Source organism: Suillus paluster (genome assembly GCF_016628075.1).
Source record: "Suillus paluster strain FC165 chromosome Unknown EDB91scaffold_76, whole genome shotgun sequence".
Taxonomy (NCBI): Eukaryota; Fungi; Basidiomycota; class Agaricomycetes; order Boletales; family Suillaceae; genus Suillus; species Suillus paluster.
Genome location: NW_024537636.1, coordinates 43,882 through 66,475, shown reverse-complemented (window position 1 = coordinate 66,475; position 22,594 = coordinate 43,882). Strand labels below are relative to the sequence as shown.

The 22,594-nt window shown below is 45.7% G+C and overlaps 9 protein-coding genes across 9 annotated transcripts; 6 read left to right on the top strand and 3 right to left on the bottom strand.

The window, feature by feature from the left end:
- Positions 1-48: 48 nt before the first annotated feature.
- EDB91DRAFT_1159058 (uncharacterized protein) lies at positions 49-1,028 on the top strand. The gene is made up of 4 exons (XM_041319728.1): positions 49-120; positions 172-822; positions 877-894; positions 990-1,028. The coding sequence occupies exon 2, from the start codon at positions 256-258 to the stop codon at positions 562-564; it is 309 nt and encodes a 102-aa protein (XP_041172708.1). The 5' UTR covers positions 49-120; positions 172-255; the 3' UTR covers positions 565-822; positions 877-894; positions 990-1,028.
- Positions 1,029-1,315: 287 nt separating this feature from the next.
- On the top strand, positions 1,316-2,707 carry EDB91DRAFT_1311061 (uncharacterized protein; the record flags this gene model as incomplete). Its single annotated transcript, XM_041325103.1, has 5 exons — positions 1,316-1,415; positions 1,499-1,845; positions 1,899-1,958; positions 2,025-2,471; positions 2,580-2,707. The coding sequence occupies 5 exons, from the start codon at positions 1,316-1,318 to the stop codon at positions 2,637-2,639; spliced, it is 1,014 nt and encodes a 337-aa protein (XP_041172707.1). The 3' UTR covers positions 2,640-2,707.
- Positions 2,708-5,825: 3,118 nt separating this feature from the next.
- On the top strand, positions 5,826-6,345 carry EDB91DRAFT_1159031 (uncharacterized protein). The gene is made up of 3 exons (XM_041319727.1): positions 5,826-5,973; positions 6,026-6,056; positions 6,121-6,345. Exons 1-3 carry the CDS (start codon positions 5,834-5,836, stop codon positions 6,226-6,228), a joined length of 279 nt encoding a protein of 92 aa, XP_041172706.1. The 5' UTR covers positions 5,826-5,833; the 3' UTR covers positions 6,229-6,345.
- A 5,339-nt stretch (positions 6,346-11,684) lies between these two features.
- On the top strand, positions 11,685-14,027 carry EDB91DRAFT_1085665 (uncharacterized protein; the record flags this gene model as incomplete). Its single annotated transcript, XM_041315921.1, has 11 exons — positions 11,685-11,769; positions 11,964-12,361; positions 12,408-12,489; positions 12,562-12,750; positions 12,852-13,105; positions 13,154-13,190; positions 13,263-13,348; positions 13,380-13,484; positions 13,614-13,684; positions 13,715-13,806; positions 13,978-14,027. 11 exons carry the CDS (start codon positions 11,685-11,687, stop codon positions 14,025-14,027), a joined length of 1,449 nt encoding a protein of 482 aa, XP_041172705.1.
- A 138-nt stretch (positions 14,028-14,165) lies between these two features.
- On the bottom strand, positions 14,166-14,998 carry EDB91DRAFT_1338978 (uncharacterized protein; the record flags this gene model as incomplete). Its single annotated transcript, XM_041325644.1, has 5 exons — positions 14,166-14,219; positions 14,250-14,269; positions 14,323-14,479; positions 14,551-14,643; positions 14,974-14,998. The coding sequence occupies 5 exons, from the start codon at positions 14,996-14,998 to the stop codon at positions 14,197-14,199; spliced, it is 318 nt and encodes a 105-aa protein (XP_041172704.1). The 3' UTR covers positions 14,166-14,196.
- Positions 14,999-15,684: 686 nt separating this feature from the next.
- On the bottom strand, positions 15,685-16,237 carry EDB91DRAFT_1059904 (uncharacterized protein; the record flags this gene model as incomplete). Its single annotated transcript, XM_041314292.1, has 3 exons — positions 15,685-15,950; positions 16,069-16,130; positions 16,179-16,237. The coding sequence occupies 3 exons, from the start codon at positions 16,235-16,237 to the stop codon at positions 15,685-15,687; spliced, it is 387 nt and encodes a 128-aa protein (XP_041172703.1).
- Positions 16,238-16,923: 686 nt separating this feature from the next.
- EDB91DRAFT_1085663 (uncharacterized protein) lies at positions 16,924-18,104 on the bottom strand (the record flags this gene model as incomplete). The annotated part of the gene is made up of 5 exons (XM_041315920.1): positions 16,924-17,012; positions 17,062-17,103; positions 17,293-17,484; positions 17,532-17,762; positions 17,786-18,104. The coding sequence occupies 5 exons, from the start codon at positions 18,102-18,104 to the stop codon at positions 16,924-16,926; spliced, it is 873 nt and encodes a 290-aa protein (XP_041172702.1).
- Positions 18,105-18,444: 340 nt separating this feature from the next.
- EDB91DRAFT_1252946 (uncharacterized protein) lies at positions 18,445-19,116 on the top strand (the record flags this gene model as incomplete). Its single annotated transcript, XM_041323583.1, has 1 exon — positions 18,445-19,116. The coding sequence occupies one exon, from the start codon at positions 18,445-18,447 to the stop codon at positions 19,114-19,116; it is 672 nt and encodes a 223-aa protein (XP_041172701.1).
- Positions 19,117-19,248: 132 nt separating this feature from the next.
- EDB91DRAFT_1252945 (uncharacterized protein) lies at positions 19,249-21,992 on the top strand (the record flags this gene model as incomplete). Its single annotated transcript, XM_041323582.1, has 2 exons — positions 19,249-19,600; positions 21,187-21,992. 2 exons carry the CDS (start codon positions 19,249-19,251, stop codon positions 21,990-21,992), a joined length of 1,158 nt encoding a protein of 385 aa, XP_041172700.1.
- Positions 21,993-22,594: the final 602 nt, after the last annotated feature.

The window sequence follows — 22,594 nt, the reverse complement described above, 5'->3', positions numbered from 1 at the left end:
CCTCTATTTAGCACTACAAACAAAGGCGCAGAGACACTTGAGTGGTCGGCCTGAAGTGGGACCTCTAGTTCTACTAGCCGCATCACCCAACTCGTCCATTTCATGACTCTTCCGTATCTCAGGTAATGTTCTTTGTGGTATACCATATGTTTTTCTTTAACATTACATTCTAGCCACACCGTAGCACATTATTTTATGATACAAGGTGAAATCGCTCGACTCCTATCACTACCTCCTGATAACTCGACGTAAGAGATGGGCGACACTTCAAAGGACAAACCAGTCGCGCCAATATTTGTATACCGGGCGTTAATGTCTGCGCCGCTCCTGGCCTGGGCAATGAAAGGTGACTCGTCGAAAGCGGGAGACGTTCTCTCTCAGCGTAAACTCGGAAAAATAATCGGCTTTAAAAGGCGCCGCGTTCATCACTGCGACTATTCAGCCCTCATTCGTAGCAACGACACGTGCGCTGTCGACGGATATGTAATATTTCCTGCCAGCCTCTCAGAGTGGAAGAAATTGGATAACTTCGAAGGTGATTCGTATGAACGAACCCAGTGGTGATGCATATGGTTGATGGAAGCGAGCCGGATGTCTTCACTTACCTGTGGGAAGATGAATTAGATGATGTAGAAGACGAATATTGGATTTTTGAATGTTTTGAAAGCAAGAGCCTTGACACCTGGCTCGACCTCTTTGGTGGAATGGAACTTGTAGGTTGATTGGTGTCGGGTCTTTCCCTTCCAAACATTTTTTTCTGCAGGTTGTCGTTCGCGCTCGGGGCCGAGTTCCTCTGACGAACAAAGTTCTTCTGAACCTCCCCTGTGTCAGAATATTTAGATGTCGCCAACTGCAAACCTGATAAGTTTGTACTACCTTTGATATCGCAAAACCCTGTAATGTTATTATCAGTACATATTGTAAACAGCCTTTCCCTCGACATAATGATGCATTTTGTATGTGTGCCCTCGAAACTCGCTAGTACTTACCGTGATGAGTCCTGATAACTGCCTTGATTTGTGTGATCCACTTGGAGGTGTGCTCATTGCTTGATCGGCTTCACAAGAGCACCACGTGTGGCTGACTAATCTTTGCCGATATTCTCTTGCGGTGTCAAACTGTCGGATCCCCTTGTCCCTGCCATCGACGACGACGGCGACCAACAGCCTTTGCTCATCGTCGGTCATTACGGCGACATCCGCGAGCACGCTGCTTTTCAGATCTTTGGCGTCGCCTCGGTTATTCTTGGCAGCCTAAGATTTACGCGCTTTTAGAGTGTGATTCTGATCTCCACTCGTTTTCCTCGCCACTCGTCATGGACGGCGAGGACACCCTAAATCATTATCAGAATGCAGTAGCAGGACCTTCAACGATCACTCAAGACACCCCAGTCGTGTTTTTACCACCACCAGCTGGTACGGGCATTACTAGTTGTTTTCATTCTCATGGCGTTTGATTACGTTTCACACCCGACTAATACTAATTTCACAAATTGTAGCACATCCTCCTCCACCAACGTCCCTTGCAAGCACGCAGGACCTTCTTGCGCGCTTTTACCTCCATTCTGCTTATGACAAGCATGTCCGTCCATCCCTTTCCCCGCTGCCACCAGCTTCTGCACTACCATCTACACCGGCCGCCCTCCCTCTAGACAGTGATGACAAGATGAAAAAGAATTCCTACCGATTCCTCATTAAGAGTGTTCCTGGGAAGCACTCGATGAAGAAGGACGACTACCTTACCACAATGATGCAGGTTCCACCAAAGCAACGCATACCAATCACTGAGTTCGATGTACGGACACAGAGGGAAGCGTTCACCGTTAGTGCGGAAGGCCTGAAAGGGGTACGCTCTCCTTTCTTTCCAGCATACTTGTATTTTGACGATACCAGCATTAGTGGAGTACGAGCGCTTTGGTCCTGGAGTCTGCGCAGGCGAAGGAAGACAGGAGAAAACGGGTACGCGCCGCTTTCTCATCTTTATGAGCTTTGACATTTAGAACACCACATATTCGCTGCTCGCAGAAAGAGCTCAAAAAACTTGCACGTGCTCAAACACAAGGTCTTGTGCCGGGAGGCATACCCGGCGCACCCGGTACGCTCCCCCCGCCACAGTTGTCACCATCAAATCCAAATCAACCATCCGCACAATCGCCAGGAACATCACAAGCACAACCCATTCATTCTAAGCCTCATGTTCCTGCTGTATCGATACCGCCCCCTGCAGTGTCAGCTCGGATAACTACGCCGACGAGCGCTGCGCCACGATCAGCTGTGTCGAGCAGTGCTGCACCACAGCGGACAGATACGTCCGCCCCCGGTGCTATGAGAGGCAAGAAGCGTGAACTCGAGGATGGCGCTGCGCCACCATCGACCTCGAGTACGAACGGTGGGAATTTGTCTGTAGGTGTGGTCGGAGTCCGCGCGGGTTCGAATGGAGTCCGTCCAAGACCGGTTAAAAGGCCAAGGATGGTGAGCCTCTAATCTGGCTAATCTTCATTTCTTGATTGTGGGCCATGAGGCTGCTACGATCGTGTTTCTAATATGGAAGAATAATATGAACTCATGTACTTCTTCCAGGACATTCAAGGACAGGCGAGAGAAATGCCGATGCAGCAGCCTACGCCGCAGGGTGCATGATGCTTCGAGTCTTGTAACTGCCTTATCAGTATCCCACGCTACTCTCCTATCTCGACGGACGTAGCTGTCTTACACCACGGCAAACAACTTCATACTACTATCACCTGCCCACATTCGCCGGGAGAGGTTCCCGAACGTGCCCGTACTCAGCGGGACTACCTCGACCTTCTAATTGCATCATCCGGGTATCATGATTGGATCATCATCGTATCATTTGCATAGTCCAGAACTACATCATTACCTGCATGACGGGGCCCTTCGGACCGCTCCTACCCCCGACGGGGACGGCGCAGTCATAGCACGTAGTGATTATCCGTCCATTGCTACGTTCATTACTCTCCAGTCGATCATGCTTTCGCTCCGTTTACCCACCACGCATATCTCAGCACGCACAATACAATTATAGCTACTTACTTGTCTAATGTTGCACCTTGGGCTTGACGACTTCACTTGCAAGAAGGTCATGGTGTCGTCGATGGCACCCTTTAGCTTTACAAATCCATCTTACAAAGCGAAACTCTATTTCTCTTGAGTCAGCATCCATGACTGAGTTTGGGAGGAACGATAAGCGCTCGACAACTGAGCTCGGTTTGATTTTCACTGGTTACCGGTCAATGCATCATATTTCAGAGGGTACTTGTTAGCAGTGAACGTGACGAATAACGAGTGCTAGTAAGAAGTTGCGATATTGCACAGTTGACGTGTCAACCTTAGGGTATAGCACGGGTATGGTACACACCGCGGGTATAGGGGTCACGGGTACGGTGGGTACGGGTACGGTGTAGAGATTTGCTACCTGTGGTACGGTCCGCACGGTATACGGGACGTTACGGGTAGCCCCCTATCTCCGAGGCTATTCCGCGGTGTTATATTTTGGAAGGGTGACCACTGACCCAATGCTTCGATCCTATTTCTCGCTGCTTCTAAAAGTTTGTGTTCTATCTCAGCGACACATTACTAGTACTGATTACAACTCTGCACGTGGTTCAACAATATAAATTGAGGTGTTGCAGAGTCGAAATATGACATCATCAGGACTAGCCACTCTAATGCTGACGACTCCGGCTCGTTTGCTGAGTCTACCTTTGAAGTTTACTTCTGATGCGAGGCCTCAACGGATGCGCTGACGATGGAGTGGAAGGCTCAGCGGGGAGAGTCTTCAAAGAGGGAGAGGAGAGGAGTGAATGTGCTCAATGGAAGTTCGTGTATAGTGGGTTTCAAGCACCCGTAAATTGGGGAACGAACAGGTCAGATACAGAATGTGTGGGCACAGATTCAAAATTGAAGCGTATGGATCGAATTTCGGTGTGCATGAATAACTCTAAAGTTTGTGTTTGGTTGAATTGTGTCAGACCCGAAAACGAGGAGAGGTTGGGACACAGCTGGAGCAAGTGGAGGAATGCATCGGATGATCAATGTATGGTGATCGCGACATTTGTCAAGAGTGGACAGCAGTCACGAGATAGGATTTCATGAGTTCCTGCACATAGTAAGTTCCTGAAATCTTCTAACAAAAGTTCAGGCTGGACCGCTTGGGATGGAAATAGATAGATGAAGACGAGATTTGTTTTGTGCAAGGCTGAAGAAGGCTTCGTAGCTTGGTCGAGTCACTTGGGTAGCAGTCGAGTTCTAACTAGGGCGGGAATCCTTGCGGATCGTTTGAGCTATGAGGCATAGCAGAAAGCTGCCAGCTGCAAGTCACGGTTGCAACCTGCACCATAAACTGGGCATACCCACAACAACCTCCCTCCATCGTCGGCATACTTCAGTCAATAGCATGGGAGCTTATAGCCTTAATGCGGGCAACAACTTGGAGGAACTGTTTTTCGGGAGACATGGGTGAAAATTTGGGATAAGAGTTTGATCAGTTGGCAAGCGCCACAGAGCTGATCCGAGCCCCTGGTGCAAATTCATGGATCAGGTGTTCCTGGCTTTCAAGGCCTGAGATCCGATCATGCAAAACTATATTCAACTGCTACTGGCGCTCGATGATGATGGCGCTAATGAGGCTCGGGCATCTGGGAATGGTAGACTGTTCGGACTGGGTACTTACGATGTTTTTGTCGCTCCTTTGATTGCCTGCATGTTGTTTGCCAACGCGAAGAACACGGTTCGAAGAAGGCGTTGCAAGTCGAACTGTAGACGATTTCGTACTCCGCAAAACGCATCAGACATATGTAAGCCAGGACGCTAAGGAGACACTGGAGCAACTGTTAAACCATGGTGCATCTGATGGCACGTTCACTGGAAAAGCCAGTCCAATCTTCCCACTCGCTTTGATGCATGTATTTTTTGCCTTACAGACTCCATACTCTCAACGTTTTTCTTATTGCGAGCTTCTTGGAATTGCCTCTCTGGGTCTTCTGACTCGGATGCAAACTTCCTGGCCTCTACTAGTATGTATCCATCTCACTCCGAAGTCTTGGTAACCACACCCAAGCGATAGCCATCTTCAGCCTGGCGCCCCTTGCCGCCCCATTACTCGGCAGAAAGCCCCGGCACATCCACGATCTATGATCCTGCTCATGCCTTCCGTGACGGTTGCAAGGCCTCGTTTTTGCAGCTATATGAAGTTGTCTGGACGGCGGAGTCGGCCCTGCATGACCACAACTTTTCACAACTTCCAACAGGTCAAATTACGGAGCAACTATCTAACAGTGTTATAATCAGTTAATTACCGGAATATTTAACACCTGTTTATAAACATCGACTTTCCAACCGTACCCTACGAAGTTCCGTCTTGTTAGCCATGAACCTTCTGCGGGAGACCGAAACTCGAACGTTGCGCAGCAGTTTTGGGATCTATGAGGCCGTGCTGAGCTTCATCGATTCAAGGATGGTCATACTACGGAGAGTATTATTTGGCAAGTCACAATGTCCGATGAACGTGCACAAATTTGGCGAGCAACGCGAAGCCAAGGCCGCCCAGGACCTAGAGATTCATTCGTGCCCCACAACCCCGTCGTACCGCACATCTACCTTCAAATACTTCCCACATGAACTTCTCACAATGTTCACAGTTCTTCTCGAGTCTGCGGAGATTATTATGCACTTTGGCTGAACTGTTTTCGCCCACAGGAGGGTATCTCAACCGCAAAGCGAGCAACTCCTTTATGTTCACACTGGAAGTTTCAGCTTATAAAACATCTGCTTGCTACTATGGCTTTGCCTCATTCCTTTCCACCTGCTCGATCATGTTTGCTTCCCGCTCCGTCATGTTTGCGCTGCTCAGCTTCCTCGCTGGCGTCAATGCGTGTATACAGTGCCCAGCCACAGTGGGGGGCTTTAAACTATCCAGTGCCACCGTTTTGGTGGCCAACATAATCCAGTGCACGTACGTCACACCCATACATCTTCATTGAAAAAAGTAACTCATAGGCCGGCAGGTACCCTACATTGCATTGTTGGTTTAGATACGTAAGTGCTTTCTGGATATCGTGCAGCTCGTCGTTCTCGGTTAACATGGTAGCGATGGTATCAGAACACCGCCGACAAGATGGCAGGAGACCCGCGGTGTCCGTCTTTCGCAATTATCAATCGGAGAAGCCCCCCGGAATATGGGCTTTGTCCGAACGGGACTCCACTGTAGACCCCAACGAACAATAAATTTGATTTAAAGAAAGAATAAAAAACTGTGAAGAGATGGGGGAGACGAGACACCCAACAAGAGGAGCAATGCTCGTCCGTTGGACTAGGGGTTCCAAGGGAGCAGGGCAGGGACAAGGTCGCTCCAGAGGTCTCAGAGGGTTTAGGGAGTGATATCGAATCGTTCGGTAGCAGACTTTAAACAGTTCTGTGATGGAGTTGCAGATCGGTCCGCATCTGAGCTGTGCATACTGCAGCCAGTGTTCTACATACACCTCGACCCAGATTGCATTCCTGCAGAGTCAACGCCAGCCACTACCACCGATATGGAGCTCGCCCGATGGTCACTTGTTGGGATCGTGAAAACCTTCAACAAAATTAATGACAATCCTGACATTGATTTGGAGGCAAAACAATATCTCATTTCCGCCTGGCACTGTGTCGCTCCCTGGTTTGTCTTCTTTCATAGCCAGTTTGTGATGTGCAGAAGAAACTATAGACCGGTCGACAGGAAGTTCGCCATCGATCTAGTTGGCGATGTGCTGCGTTGTGGGTCTGTTCGCGAACGACGGGAACACATCATTCCTCTCCACCACGCCCATCCTTTACCACCCGATTGTAGAGATGTGGATGCTAGCTCTCAAAACAAAAGACAAAAAGCGCTGTTCATCGCCCGGCGTCCATTGAATCATTTGCGCTATGGTCACCTCACTCCGCTTGAACTTATGCTCCCCATTTTGGCTATAGGGTGCATGCACGACGAAGCTTTTATGACCATGGTACTCAAAGTATCGCGTGACACTGGCACTGTCGCTTCCACAGCTCTCATCTATGCGTATTGATACTATGTGTCTGATCAAAGGTTATGTGATAAGGCGACTGACGGGAGGTAAGCGAACTAGTAAAACAAGTAAATCTCAGTCTCATAGAAGGAACTGTTATTGGACGGATCGTGTACCTAGTAAAACAAGTGACTACGACGTGTCAGTTTAATCTATAATACGAATGAACTCGTTACTCACATCTCAGTCTCATAGAAGGAGCTGAGATGCTCATATGGTGTACAGAAAACTCTTATACTAATTAGCACGGAGATAGAAAATCTTGCCGTCTCTAAGGAATGAGGTACGTGGGATGCATCAGTAAACTACTAACATCAGCAAACCACCAAATGTTGCAGTGTTTTGATTTAGCCACAGATTCTCACAGTGTGTCAGATACCAGAGCCACAGAGCCACAATTCCCACAGTGTGTTACAGACCCACAAAGCTCACAGAATTGAGAACAAAAATTTCACTAAGTCTTTTCTATTACAGCTCTTTGCATAAAGGATGGCAGTGGCGTGAAATTTTTGTTCAATTAGGAAACATTGGACTCAAGTTTTGGACCTTTTGCTTGAGTTTCTTGTAGCTCACATCAGCATGTTCGAGCTCGCAGAAGATTGTTGTGATATGGACAGATATGAATTGGTTTGTTGCGAGGAGGTGCATGAGCTCATCCAAAAAATAGTCAGGATTCTGCCTTACTACAAGACGAAGCAGGCAATCAATATCTTCACAATCAGAGCATGCAGACGACCATGCATTGTTGTGCTAGGTTGATGGTTCATGACATCACTGGTTTCGTGCCAGAGCCTCAAAATCCGAAACCAAGTGCATTCGGAAAATCTGCAGGAATCTAGGATGTTGCAAAGGCTCAGAAGGTTCCGTTCATGGAGTCGGGTTTCATGTCACGACTGATCTTGCAAACCTGTGTTGCAAAGATGATAATAAGGGTAGTACAAGGCTACACAAGCAAAGTTTCACTCAGTCCAACATTTCCTAATTGAATGAAAATTTCATGCCACTGCCATCCTTTATGCAAAGAGCTGTAACTTAACATTGATCCTAAATGTTAGTATTGATAAGGAGTGACTATGGTAGACCGTGGGAACTTTTTCGAAGAAAATAAAAGTTGTAGCCCTTGTCAAGGGTAGTCTATCCATAGTCTCACAACATTTTTTGGTTAAGATCCTAATGAGTTGTAAGCAAAATACTAGAAAGTGGTGTGTTCAAGAAAGTTCAGGCACACAAGTAATGTGACTGATGTTTGCTTATTAGGACTAGGAATACCAATAGGAATAGCATAGTAAAGAAAGACTTGATGAAATTTCGAGTTTTTGGTCATTAGAGACTAGGTAATGTGACTTGAGAAATGGTATATATACAGTGGCTCAAAAAACTGTCCACATGTTTGTGCTATTTTCACTATTTACATTATTGTATATGAATGAACAGGTAGACTGGGGATATGCCAGTGGGGTACTCTGTAGTACTCCTTTGGGGCATGAATTTGAGCCCTTGCCTGTGGGAAATTATGGTAATGTGGTGGCACTATAAGCCTTACAAAATGATGACTCATGTGGACAGTTTTTTGACCCTAGATTAAAATTATATAAATCATTAGTTATGACACCATAAAGTCATGCCACTATTAAATAAATTATGAAGTGGTGTCATTATGACATTATTAAACCTATCTCTAAGTATATAATGAAGTGTGTCCCATATATCATAGTCATAATCACCATGAAAACCATCTCCTCTGCTCAAAGGGATAATATCCTTTCTCTGTCTACTACTGGCCTCTCTACTTCATCAAATAGCCTCTAGAACTGGTTTATGTAAGTCTACTGTAGCTAACCTCATCAAAGAATGTCACCCAGACAAGGAAAACTCCAGTGGAGGTCGTCCATCCAAACTCACCTCTACTGATAGGAGGGTTATTATTTAACATATCACCACAGGAAAGGCTGATAATGGAGGATATCCATATACTGCTCAGCATCCATCCTCCCCTCAACTTCTGCAAGCATTCTCACACCAGAAGTTCCACACCATACATCCCCATACCATTAAAGAACCTCCTCCAAACTTGAGAGTTCCATTAATCTCTCTGTCTGTAAGAGGGCCCCCCTTCTTTTTCCACACATGTACCTTCCCATCTGACCCAATTCTATTGATTTTAGTCTCATCTGACCATATGGCCTGCTTCCAGTCCTCTACAGTCCAGTTTTGATGAGCTAGGGCAAAGGCTAGTCTTCTCTTCCTATGAGTGATGGAAAGAAGAGGCTTTTTCTTCTTTGTTACGACCCTAAGATTGGCTTCCTTGAGGACATTCCTCACTGTTTGTGAAGAAACTGGAGTAGGAATGATGGAATTGATATGATGAGTGACTTGGACGGCATTATCAGCCTTTCCTGTGGTGATATGTTAAATAATAACCCTCCTATCAGTAGAGGTGAGTTTGGATGGACGACCTCCACTGGAGTTTTCCTTGTCTGGGTGACATTCTTTGATGAGGTTAGCTACAGTAGACTTACATAAACCAGTTCTAGAGGCTATTTGACGAGTAGAGAGGCCAGTAGTAGACAGAGAAAGGATATTATCCCTTTGAGCAGAGGAGATGGTTTTCATGGTGATTATGACTATGATATATGGGACACACTTCATTATATACTTAGAGATAGGTTTAATAATGTCATAATGACACCACTTCATAATTTATTTAATAGTGGCATGACTTTATGGTGTCATAACTAATGATTTATATAATTTTAATCTAGGGTCAAAAAACTGTCCACATGAGTCATCATTTTGTAAGGCTTATAGTGCCACCACATTACCATAATTTCCCACAGGGCAAGGGCTCAAATTCATGCCCCAAAGGAGTACTACAGAGTACCCCACTGGCATATCCCCAGTCTACCTGTTCATTCATATACAATAATGTAAATAGTGAAAATAGCACAAACATGTGGACAGTTTTTTGAGCCACTGTATATCATTTTGAGTGAGGTATAATAAAGCTACTATGGTGTATGTCATATCCCGTACCTCCGGACCCAGAATTCTGGATCTCCCCTACTAAAGTCCAATTCTCTGTCCTGTTGCCCGCCCGGCACTCCGCCTTCATCTCCGTACTCGCAACTATCTCCTTTTAGAATAACTGTTTCTCTGGCTACCAGTTATGTCCTTTCTGCTTTGCTTACTGATCCATCCATTTGTACTTCATTTCTGACTTCACTGCTTTGATCTGTTATACACTTACTAATAGACTTTCCACATGCTTCATACATAGCTTCTACTTTGCTGACTGATTTACATACATGATACCTACAGTATATAAACTCCTGTAATACTCTGGTACTCCTTAGTTTGAATATCATCTTAGTTCTGCTCATTCCTGTTTCTCTGGACTTGAGTCTGATCTCTCGTCCACCTCCGAGTCTTAGGGTTAAACCTTAGGACTATATCTCCGGCTCTACCTTAGGGTAGTCTAACTCTGTTCTGCTTCTACTCCGGATTTGTCCGCAGTAGCCTTACTCTGTTCGTTCCTAGCCTTCCGGAGTTCTGCCGAACTCCCCCTGCATCTGACCTCCAGACTTCGCTGGACTTCCGTTGGACTTCCCCTCTGCCTCTTGGAAATTAAGGGCACGTACTCAGGTAAGGGGCTGCAGTGCACAAGCTGAAGCCGAAGCCCTTTGAGTTGTCTTTCCCTTGAGCATGACCTTAACAGTGTAATGGTAAGTATGTTGTTGTTGATAAATAATCCTGAGACAATGAGGCCTGAGGTCTCCAGTTCAACTCCTGACATTGGCAATTCAAAGTGTCAAAAATGCGAATTTGTTTTTGTTTATTTACTACCTGAAGCTGTGGCACTGGGAGGTTCTGTACAGCTCTGTTCAGAACATTGTAGTTTGCTGATGTAGGGCTCAGGATCACACTGCACTTTGAGGTGAAATAATGGCAGAGGAATATGTGGGGGAAATTCCAAATTATTGGCAGATAAACATACAATAATGACAACATGATTATCTCATGTTTAGTCCCAGTTTACAGCACATATCCTCCGAATAAAGTCTTTGGTTTTCCTTAAATATTCAATACCATTTATATTTGGCATTTGAAGCAATAGTACAGATCCGCCAGCTAAGTACTGACAATTACATCAATTCTGACCTTCCACCAGCTTCTACTGCCTCCCAATCATTTTGTGTGCTCAGTATCAACCTCCAGTGGCCTTTCAGAGTCACAAAGATGGCAGGGCCACACCAGAAGGGCACTGCTAAACCGGGTCTGTTGGCAAAGAAGAGAGCACTGGAAACAACAGCGAATGTATCTGCCTCAAAATGAGCATGACCTGCCAGAGAGGGCAGAGGGGGGGTACCATCATCTTTTCTCAATCCATTCTCCTCGGATCATCAGAAACCCGCAGCAGAAACTTTTGACCCAGGAATGAGTGTTACTGAATCTGAAGAGTTAACCTGAAGGATGCAGCAGTGGGTATATCAAGGTTCAAGTGAAGGAATGGGTGAGATCAAGCAAGCGGCAGCAGATGACATCAATGCAGTTCTTGATCCAAGCCTCTGGGATACTATGTACTCCATGTCAGCCATGAATGGGAGTGTGGCAGCTTCACATGTACCAGTTTCAGCCCATTCTCGACCTGTTTCAACAATGCGAGGGCCCACCCCTGATGCAGCAGCTGCGAATCGATCAACAATGTGAGGTCCCACCCCCAATGCAGCAGCTGTGAATTGAGCACGTTCAGTAACTCCAGCAGCGAGCACTGCATTTCAACCTACTGCACATCACCTAGGAGCTGTACCTCCAAAACCAGTTCCACCTACTGGAAGGGACTTGTCAGCACCCTTCAATCAGTCCTGAACACCTGACCTACCTTCTGACCATCGCCCAGGCTTCTCAACTGGCACTGCCCCTTTGCAACGCTCAGCTGTGACATCACTATCCACCTCACGAGTTCCTAGCACTGCATTTGTGGACAAACTAGCAAACCTCAATATGATCATTGTGCAACTTGCTGATAAATTCGATCGCTTGGCACTGCAGAGTAGAGACTCAGTTGAATTCAAGCCACAAATTGAAGAACTCACCCAGGAGAACCATACACTACGAGCAACTGTCGAAGATCACCATGCTGCGATACATGAGCTTCAAACAACCATTGATGCACAGAGCACATCCCTGGAGGAACTACTCATGTTGACAGACAAACTTAGGTCTTCAGGAAATGCACTGCCGACAGTCAAGTCTGTCAACAAAGCAACCAAAGCGATGTGTGACAATGTGTTTAATGTGAGCATGCAACATTTCATCAATATATATGCTTACTATTTCCCAGAATGCGATCCAGCACACATTCTTACATGCAATGGGTATTTCTGATTCCAAACAAGCGATGTCATTGGGTGTCCTTGATGATGGTTTGTTCTAGTTCAAGTGCCCAACATGTGACACCAATCTTCTATGACCAAACTTTGCTGGATTGTGGTCAGAGAATGCAGATTGGCATGAGGATATGGTCCGCTATGTCCGACAAAAAGCCTGTGAAGTCTTTACTCAGCTTCCTGTCGAGCATCTCAAGCAAAAAACCGACACCGACATCATCAAGCAACTGAAGGAGGTGTTTGAGAACACCAGGGGATCCATCAAGAAAGGGAGCAAGGGGCAAGACAGTGCAGGAGGTGAGGAACCGTAAGTAATGGCAGACTGCTCAGAAGAATTGCGTGAGTATTTTCACATGATACCATACTCTACGTGCCTTTTTAATGACATCGTGCACTAGAAAACATCAAGAGATCAGCAATTGACATCCGAAAAGAGACAGAAATGCATAGACCCAAGTGGGACTGGTTCTTCCAAGTTGGCTATCAATTGACTGACGAATCTGATGGTGGTGGGACTCACAGCAGTAAACCTATGGTCGAATTTGCATCAGACAGTGAGGCGGGTCAAGGACCAGCAATAAAGAAATCCTTCAAGTCAAAGAATGCGGACACAGTGTGGACTTCTCAACCTCCACTTTATCGAGATGAACAGGTGAGACAAGCCATGCATTGTCATAACTGATCTGATGCATGTTCCAAGGTTAATGAGAAGGTTGTCCTGCTAAACGATGCTGTCAGTAAGAAATGAGCAGATTGAGGGGGAAGAAATTTAGTTATTCCCATCACTGTGGGCAAAAAACATGACAAAGATCTTCCGAAGCTAGCAAACAAGAAACACAAGATCCCATGGCAATTCATTGATGCTAACTGGCTTGATGAGAATCTGAAAATGGACGTACCCTCCTGAATTGATGATGATATTTCAGTGCAATCTTGCGACCCTGAGAGTTGTGGAGATGAAGATACATTTTATGATGGGGGAGACAAAGAAGATGAGGAAGAACAGGGTTACCCACCTGAAGGGACAAATGGTCAGCTCTTGCCTCGTTGTCACCGTGGCAGACCATGAACTCACCACAATGCTACTATAGATACCAGGTTTGAGGGTAAAGTTTCATCTCCTTTGAAAATCCAATTCTGATTTGAACATGTCAATATAGAAATGCACGAAAATTAAGTGCCAGTGTTCGAGTCTGCTTCGCATGGGAGAATGGTATGGACTTGAAATCCTGTAATATTAGCCTGCACAATTGAACATCAGACCATGTAATTCTATTCCTGCTGCTGTACTATTCAACATCATCGAGCTCGAGATTGATGTCCATGTCCACTTCTGTCCCATCCTGAGATGTTGTGAGTAGTGGAATCAAAATCACACTAGATGTACATGATTGTGGGCTACCATCACCCAATATTCAACACCAGAAATGGTGATGGGGATGAGCATGCATCAGGAAAATGTGGTAAGGCTATATAGCCACCCATAGCGCTATAGACTGCTATACAGACTCCATAGCCCTATAGCTCGTATAGCCAAGTGCCCAATTGTGCAGGCTTACTACACCAGTGTATAGTGCTATATAGCTCTATTAAAGTTGCTATAGCTGGGTGGAACATACCACAACTATTGTAGCTATTATAGCTCAAAACACAAAGCAAAAATTTCTCTTACTAGCTGTTTGTTGCCATGATAGTGTTCTCAAAATTAAAAAAAAGCGAAAATTCCAAATTATATTTCAACTACTACAATACATGTAAACTAATAACTACAAAACAAACAAAAATGCGAAAATTACAGGAGGAAGAGGCAAGAGAACTAGAAGGAAGAATCAGAGAGGAAAGATGAATACAAAAAAAAGAAAGACTTACCAAATAGTGAAAATTGCGAAAATTCTTGAGGGAAGAGGAGGGAAGGGAGCTAGAAGGAGAGGATCAGACAGGAGGAAGTGAGAGTCAGAGAAAAGACTTGCCAAATGGTCAAAAATGCGAAAATAGTTGGGGGGAGGAGGAGCAGGAGGGAAGAGAGCTAGAAGGAGAGGGTTAGAAAAAAGATTAGTCAAATAGTCAAAAATGCGAAAATTATGGAGGGAGACTTACCAGAGTTCAAAGCACCAGCACCAGTACCAGCACCAACAACATCAACACCAAGAGAAGGATAGAGAAGCAAGAAGAAGAGAAGAGAGGCAAAAACTCGAAAATTGTAAGAAAAATATGGAAGATAATCTAATGAGGGGGCAGTGGGGGGGGGAAGGAAAGAATGGGAAAAGACTTGTTGGTTGACCGCATTTTTGCTTACATAAGCAGTGCCAAACAAAGCCACAACACAAGACTTGGTGAATTTTCGAGTTTTTGGTTAATAGGACTAGGATTATGACAGTAAGAAAAAGACAATGAAATTGACTGTTAGCATTAGGATTTTGAATACACATAAGGTGAATTTTCGCATTTTTGCTTACATAAATAAGGTGTACCTTAACACTTTTGAACCCTTCAATTCCAAGTATTTTCCTTATAACTCACTAAGATCTTGACCTATTGAAGTCATTAGACTATGGATAGACTTCCCTTGACAAGGACTACAACTTTGATTTAATCGAAAAAAGTTCCCATGGTCAAGTTGCTTTCTTGAACCCTTCAATTTCGAGTATTTTCCTTATAACTCACTAGGATCTTAACCTATTGAAGTCATAAGACTATGGATAGACTTCCCTAGACAAGGACTACAACTTTGGTTTTCATCGAAAAAAGTTCCCACGGTCTACTGGGGTCTATAGTTGTTGAAATGTTTTACTTCTAAATACACTTACCAAACTTTATGGTAATATATAGACTTTCATGATGTCTATACTGGTCTATAGTGCTGTGATAGCTTGCCATAGACTGTATAGAGCTGTGGTGTGCTATTGGGGCTATATAGAGGATGGTCCTCTATATAGAGATATAGTTTTTCCTGATGTGAGTTGTCCTGACACAAGTTCAATCTCAACGACCTCCATGTCACCCAGGGCATTTCCATACCAGACTCGCACACCAAGATCAATTGCCCTAGCAGCATGCAGTAAGACACAAAATTGATGTTGAGAGGTACGAGACAGACTGTGAATCCCATGTGAATGCTGGCATGTTATCATCTGTAACAAAGGGATGAACAACAGCAACTGTCTTGGAAATTTCACCCTGATCTTTGTACTCCATGTCAATTTTGAAGATCCATTGAATTTCGACAGCAACTCAACCGTTGAAGTAGGCATATCGAGCTGATTTTCTGCGGGGTTGTGTTGCTGCTCCATAGTGCAGGGCTTCAACAAACACATGTGAGTAAGATTTAACATAGCCCGTGAAGCAGGTACCATGATCTGCCAGAACAACATCAGCGTGGATTACAAACCCTAGCTCTCCCCACTCATCCTGCAGGAACTGCAGGACAAGACCATATAGCATAGGATCGAGTGTCTGAAGCCTGATATCCTTGGAATGATGGGGATATATTACACATCCTGCCTTCATCAGTACAACATGTGATGTATAAAAATGTACATGACTTATGTGCATTCCTGCCCTCTCCAAAAGATGCTAAGTACTCTTGCAATGTTCCACAACGTGGGCAAGTTCCACCTTTCAAACATGATTCAAGAAGTTCAATTGAGTCGCAGTCATTTTCGTCAGGCTCTGGAAGTCTCCGAAAAGTGTTTAACTACAATAGGAATTAGTCAGACTTGTAGTACAAAGAGAAAAGAGAATGTATGAGATCATGGACAAGAACCCATTTCCACCATTTGCGCATCATTGTACATTCGAGTTCACCACCCTTGTGATTATTATGGTTTGTCCTACCGAGAAAACTGTTGTTTCATTCATATGGAAAGACCCACATAGCATAGCAAGGCCCAAACTGGAGAAACTGACACCAAAGATGTTGAGCGAAATGAAAATAAGGTGTCAGATGACATCCCATATGCGCCCAATTCTGGCATGCTCTAGATAGCGCCATACAACCCCGTTCAACCTCATCTGGGCTGATTGAATGTGATGACAGGATCTGGATAGTGGCCGAGAACTCGAGAATGGTTGCATAGTGATGTCTGATCAAACGATCCATGGTGAGGGCATCATTCTCATCAAGCTGCTTATCAGTAGGGTGTGCTTCTGTTTCGGAGAGCAGTATTTCAAGACGACACTGATGCATGACCTTCTTGTTCTTCGCATGTGCAGCTGCATGTTTGGTATTGGTCCTTGATTTTGGTGTGTTGATATCGGGGATAATGCCATCAATTTCCCATGCAACAAAAAGCCCAACAAATAACTCACTAATATGAAATCACCATTGGTCTGCCTTCAATGAGGAAGAGGTGACCTGTAAATGTAAAGTATTGATCAGATGAATTTTGATGGGTGTGATAGCAGACATACCGATGGGGGTAAGAGACCTACTGATACTGGTTACATGATCTGAGAGAAGAATTCATCGAGTCATTCCAGAGGATACCAGTCTTCTCGAGGAATGGGATTGAGCATGCCAGACTGAAGGATGATGACCTTCGTCACATGCCTAACCATACCTGTGATAGTTCATCAATACTGATTCATACAATGGCAGAGACTACTCACAGAGATATACACAGTGCATGAACTCCACGACTGAGTTGACAGCTGTCAGCCAACATGGGATGAGGTTAAACACTGACCAGTGCACTCCACAATGCTCAAAGATCTCCTTTTGATCATCATCGTCAAGAGAACATGAATGAAAGGCATATTTGACATAGTGCCAAGCATCGCATAATCTGAAGTCTGTGGACAAATTAACCGAGGCTCGACATGGCATTAATTGTAAGTTACCTGTTGGATTGAAACCACGTGGGTCTGCAAGATAATACGAAGGTGTTTTGCATTGTGGACACATAAACAACTTTGATGAAAATGAGGCAAGACCTTCAATTTTACAACTTGCTGGAAGATTGGAGACCTCGCTGTTGAGAGCTGAGTGAATGGGGTGCTTATCCTTATGTCCATATATTCGAAACTCTTGTCCTGTCCCAGTAGTTAGTAGATTTATATCAAGATATATGAATACGCACCACCATAAAGTTCAATCATATCGGACATGAACTTTGCCACAATCTTATTGAGCTGCTCCAGGTTCGGTTCATTTGGTCCAGGGAGGACCATGATCAGAAAAGTCTCTTCAGTAAGGTAGCAAACACCATGAGGATTATTGGAGCAAGTCATGTAGAGTGCCCCCATGGAGTGATTGCCTCGTTTGATGGCCTGGAACCTGATGTACAGATACTTATGAGAGCCTTTGATGTCTGGCAGTGGGTGGATTATGTACCAGTCAACATTGATTTTCCATATGAGTCCACAAGGCAGTGAGACAAAGCATTGTTGGAGGTTATGAACATCATCATCCAAGACATGAAGTTGACCATTGTCATGATATACACGTTGCAAACTGGCTTGAATTGCATGCCAACCCCAGGCATCATGCATATCATGCATTGGATTAGAAGAGTCTGCAAAAGCATTGTCACCTCCTGCATGTGTAGCTGGTACTTGGTGTGGTTCATCTCCATCTCGTCTCCATTGCTGTAACTCTTGATATTTTCCTGGGTGGAGGAGCCAATGCTGTATTGCCCAACAAGGTGCCACATATGGCAGAACCTTCATTGGCTTGCATTTCAATTTCCCGCTAGCGAGAAGCTTTGTCGTGTAGAGTATACCTTCACAATCTTCGTCATGGCACTGTTCCTAAAGATCTTTATTGTACAGCGTGAGTGGATCATGGACCTGCCAGCATGTTGGTGTAGTAGGGTGCCTGAGTCACAGGGGCATTTCCCAGTTGAGTAGCACACAGATTTGGCCAGATCGGAGCTTGAAGTAGCATAAGTAGAGCTGCTTAGAGTAGAGAACAGTCAGGCAATTGTAAGCCGAGTTGTAGCACCAAGTCTCAAGGCAGACCCTCTCCACATGGTGACTAGAGCGACATTCACCATGGCCATTACCATTGATGACCTCTGTCGCCTGCAAAATATTCAGAAAGTTGAAAGTCCACCAGTGCTCAGGCGCGTTGCCTCAGACACTAAGCTATCCCCACCCCCCTTAGTACCACGATTTTTCTGTGACATTGCCATCTCATCGCCCGAAACACCAAAACCACAAGTATTGCAGGCCAACCTATGGTTCATACAGCACAGAGCTGCCTTAACCAAGGCATTTCCGCATCACACGCAGCAGCAACAGGTTACGCTGGTTCCATCCGCACCTCCCATCATGGCAACCAGCGCTTCCGCAGTAGTCCCCCAACCAAGTTTTCATGGTGACTATGAAAAGGAGGAAGAACCTACCGATTGGATAAGAAAGTATCAACTATTGTTGCCGCCTTCATACTCAGATGCAGATAAGATCGCCTGGTTTGAACTGCAGTGCACAGCAGTGAGCCCGGCAGAAGAATGGTTCATGAGCTTACAAGCAACGGACAAGGCAACTTGGGTAACATTTTTAGCAGCATTCAAGATACAATGGCCTCCACCAGTCCATGTGAAACTTACGGTCGCCCAGAAGAAGGAACGTCTCAAGTCTGTCATACTGAAGGAGGAGGACATTGGAGTCATGATTGAGAAGGACAGAGGGCGGGACTGGGGCCACGTAAAGTGGGCCAAGTAGGTCATGCAAATGGCACAAGGGTTCGGTGACGCACACTGCCACTTCCTAGATGTAGTTCTGGAAAACACCCCCAAAGTCTTGCGGGACTTCCTTGCAGATCACTATACTACATGGGTGGAATTTGAGGCTGACATGGCAAAAACCTCTGCATCCCAGCTCGTGAGGGCAAAGCAACACATCACAAACAATCAAAAACTCCAAGAAGATGTTGACAAACTACAGAACCAGACATTGAGTGCTCGCAAAGCACCAGATCCGTCATCATCCCAAGCTATGCAACCTTCCTTCTCCCTCCCAGCTGCTTATCGCTATGGACCTCGCTATATTCCTAACCCAACCATCCCACCACAGCCAGCACCTTCATACCAAATGATACCACCAGCCCCAACGCATGCACAACTACTACCAGCAGCACCAGCCCCCCAAACCCCCCAGAACCCGTTTAGCGGGACAGCGCCAGTACCCAGAACAAACCTTTTCTATGGTTTTTGGGGAGGATACCCGCAAACACCATCGCATGGAAGGGGGGCCTCAGGAGCAGATCATGCATGAGCAGCAGCACAATACGCGGTCTTGACACAGCACCCAGACTCTGATGCAGGAAGACAAGCCTATGCCCAGCAGATCCAAGGATGAAACACGCAAAACGGAGCAGATGCCACTCCAAACACTGCAAAACCTTATCTGCTCAAACCTGGAACAGTGCCCTTAGGCTCACGGGAATGCTTTAACTGCAGACTGGCAACAGTACCCAGCCACCAGGCGCACGAATGTCAGAACCCACCAGTTCCCCAGCAGGAAACACGCTGGAGGGAAATGGTATCACGACTCATAACATGATCGCTCGCACCACCCCAAACGCCATCAATGCCATCAAACATTCAGTACATAGCACCTGCGACACCACAGATGGGCCAAATGCCAATGCAGCAATACTACCCTCAGTACTTCGTGCCCCAACCATGGCAGTACAACCAATTTGACTCGTTGGGAAACGTGTATGGGCTGCAACAGTAGGGGAGCTTCCCGCAGCCCATATTCAGGAAATCCAAGTGACGGATATTGAAGTCCCGGCTAGCCACAGCACAGCCCAAACATCCCACAAAGGTTCTACATCTCCCGAACTGTCTAGTTATTCACCCAGGCTGCCGCCAACGCTACCGACGTCTCCATGGTTATCAAGCCTGGGATCATCCCTGGTCAACACACCAGCCCTGCCTCTGCCAACAGAATTGAGCACAGAGGACCAGATGTCGGACAGTGAGTTTGTTGTCCCCACCTTGGAAATTGAGATTGTCTTGCCACTGGCCACTTCCATTGTTTCTAGTTCCAACTTGCCCACTGTACATGACTCATTAGAATTTGTTCCCGCTTCTTGTTTTACTTCCTCTGCTTCCTTGTTACCATCTGCTGTCAAACTGGAGTCCGCATCGAACCTTGACAAACCAGTGCCTCCCACCACGATACTCAATTCTTTAGATACCAACACAAGTTCAGATTTCATTATGGACTTTTCGCTAAGTGATACATTCATAGTAGAAATGACAGACACTGCTGACTGTTATTCGGGTGTGACCAAACCAGAAATTGTTGATATGTACAGTATTTCTGACGACTTAGAAGAGGTCACAGAAAGTGTACCATTCACCACGCAAGCTATCCTATACGGGCCTGGTGGAAAAATGTCATGTTTCCAAGCGAACATGGATGATGGATCCATGGTAAACATTATTGACCTGAAAGTGTTCCATAAGGCAGAGCGCAACTTAAAGAGGCTCATATGATCGAACCAAAGCCTCCGAATGGCGGACAGATCGATAGTACCATCACACGGACTCTGGCGGGGAACCTTCCAATGGAACAAGGTCAAGATTCGCACATCCTTCAAAGTGTTCGACAGCGGAGGGGCATGGTCAATGCTAATTGGCAAGCCCTTACTGGAACAACTAGGAGCCATGCATGATTACGCTCAAGATGCCATAATAATACCGTACCAACCCTCACCTATTGTAATGTACAACATCCACGGAACGACAGCAGCACCAATACCGAAAACCTGAACACCACCAGAACCAGCTGTACATGACAACGGCGGAGATGACCTTCCATTTGCACCGATATTTCTAATTGTTACTATACCCCCAGATGAAATTGCTGATTCCAGTTCACAGGAAAAACACGGACGGTCAATACCAAACACTGAACATTACGTGTTCGAAGTCAACGTGCGAGTCACAAAGGACCAGCTGGAGCTGCACACAGAAGGCCTGGCAAGAGCAGGAGCACACGTAGTGCAGGCAGACCAATGGCCAATAGTTTCACCGGTAACAGAACAAGCACCATTATCACCATGCTCACCTGTCTCCTTCATAGCAACCGAAACCAAGGTCGGAAATGTTAATCCGCCCATATGGCCAGTTTTGAACCAACTCAAGCATGAAACATTGGGTGAAGTACCCGAATTCCCGACAGCCTCAATCACGCCCAGCATTTATTCTCGACATACCAACCCATTCAATCCAGTGCGAGTAGCAGAAATAATGAGAGTGATAAAAATCAGTGAGGATCTCTCAGATGACCAAAGATCACAGGTGCGTACTCTCTGCAAAGAATTTGCTGACATGTTTGCCCTTAGCATCAGCGAAGTATACCCGGTGGACTTCAAGACATTCAAGCTGCACTTTCCTGAGGGAGCCACGTTCAGGACAAAGGTTAATCAACGACTGTTGACGCCACCGCAGCGGGAATTCCTCTATGAAAGACTCAATGAGCTCGAGAAGGCAGGTATCATCTGTCGAATTGAGCCAGAAGAAGTCAAGGCTGCAAGCCCTACAGTACTAGCACAGAAGGCACACGGGCAGATGGACTGCCATTAGAGGAACTACTGCACCGCGTCAACGACCAATGCAGCAAGCATGGGCTACCTACCAGAAACGACCTCCCAGCATGTCTGCCAAACAGCAACAGCGAAAAAGACCGGAAGAACTCCATGCCGAAATGGCACATATGTCAAAACTTTGCAGAAGTCAACCGCGCTAGTCAAGTCCCCCCAGTACTGCAAGGAGACATCAGAACTATGCAGCAGCATCTAAGTGGCCACAGGTGGATAAGTATCATTGATTTTGCAGCCGGTTTCTATGCAATTCCAGTAGACCCAGAATCTCAACCTTACTTAGTGTTTTACACAGAAGGACGAGGGTATGACTGCTATTGTCAAATGCCCTTCAGCCTGACAGGTGCACCAACAAACTTCGGAGACATGGCCACCATTGCCCTAAAAGACTTAATTGGTTTGCTCTTTGAACTATATGTTGACGATACAGGAATGGCAGGTAATATATTCAAAGAAAAACTAGCTCGCTTACGCACGTTCTTCGAACGAGTATGAGACATGCACCTGTCCCTATCGCCTTCAAAAATGCAATTGTTCATGACCGAAGTCATATTCACAGGAGCTCGTGTAGGACGTGAAGGCATC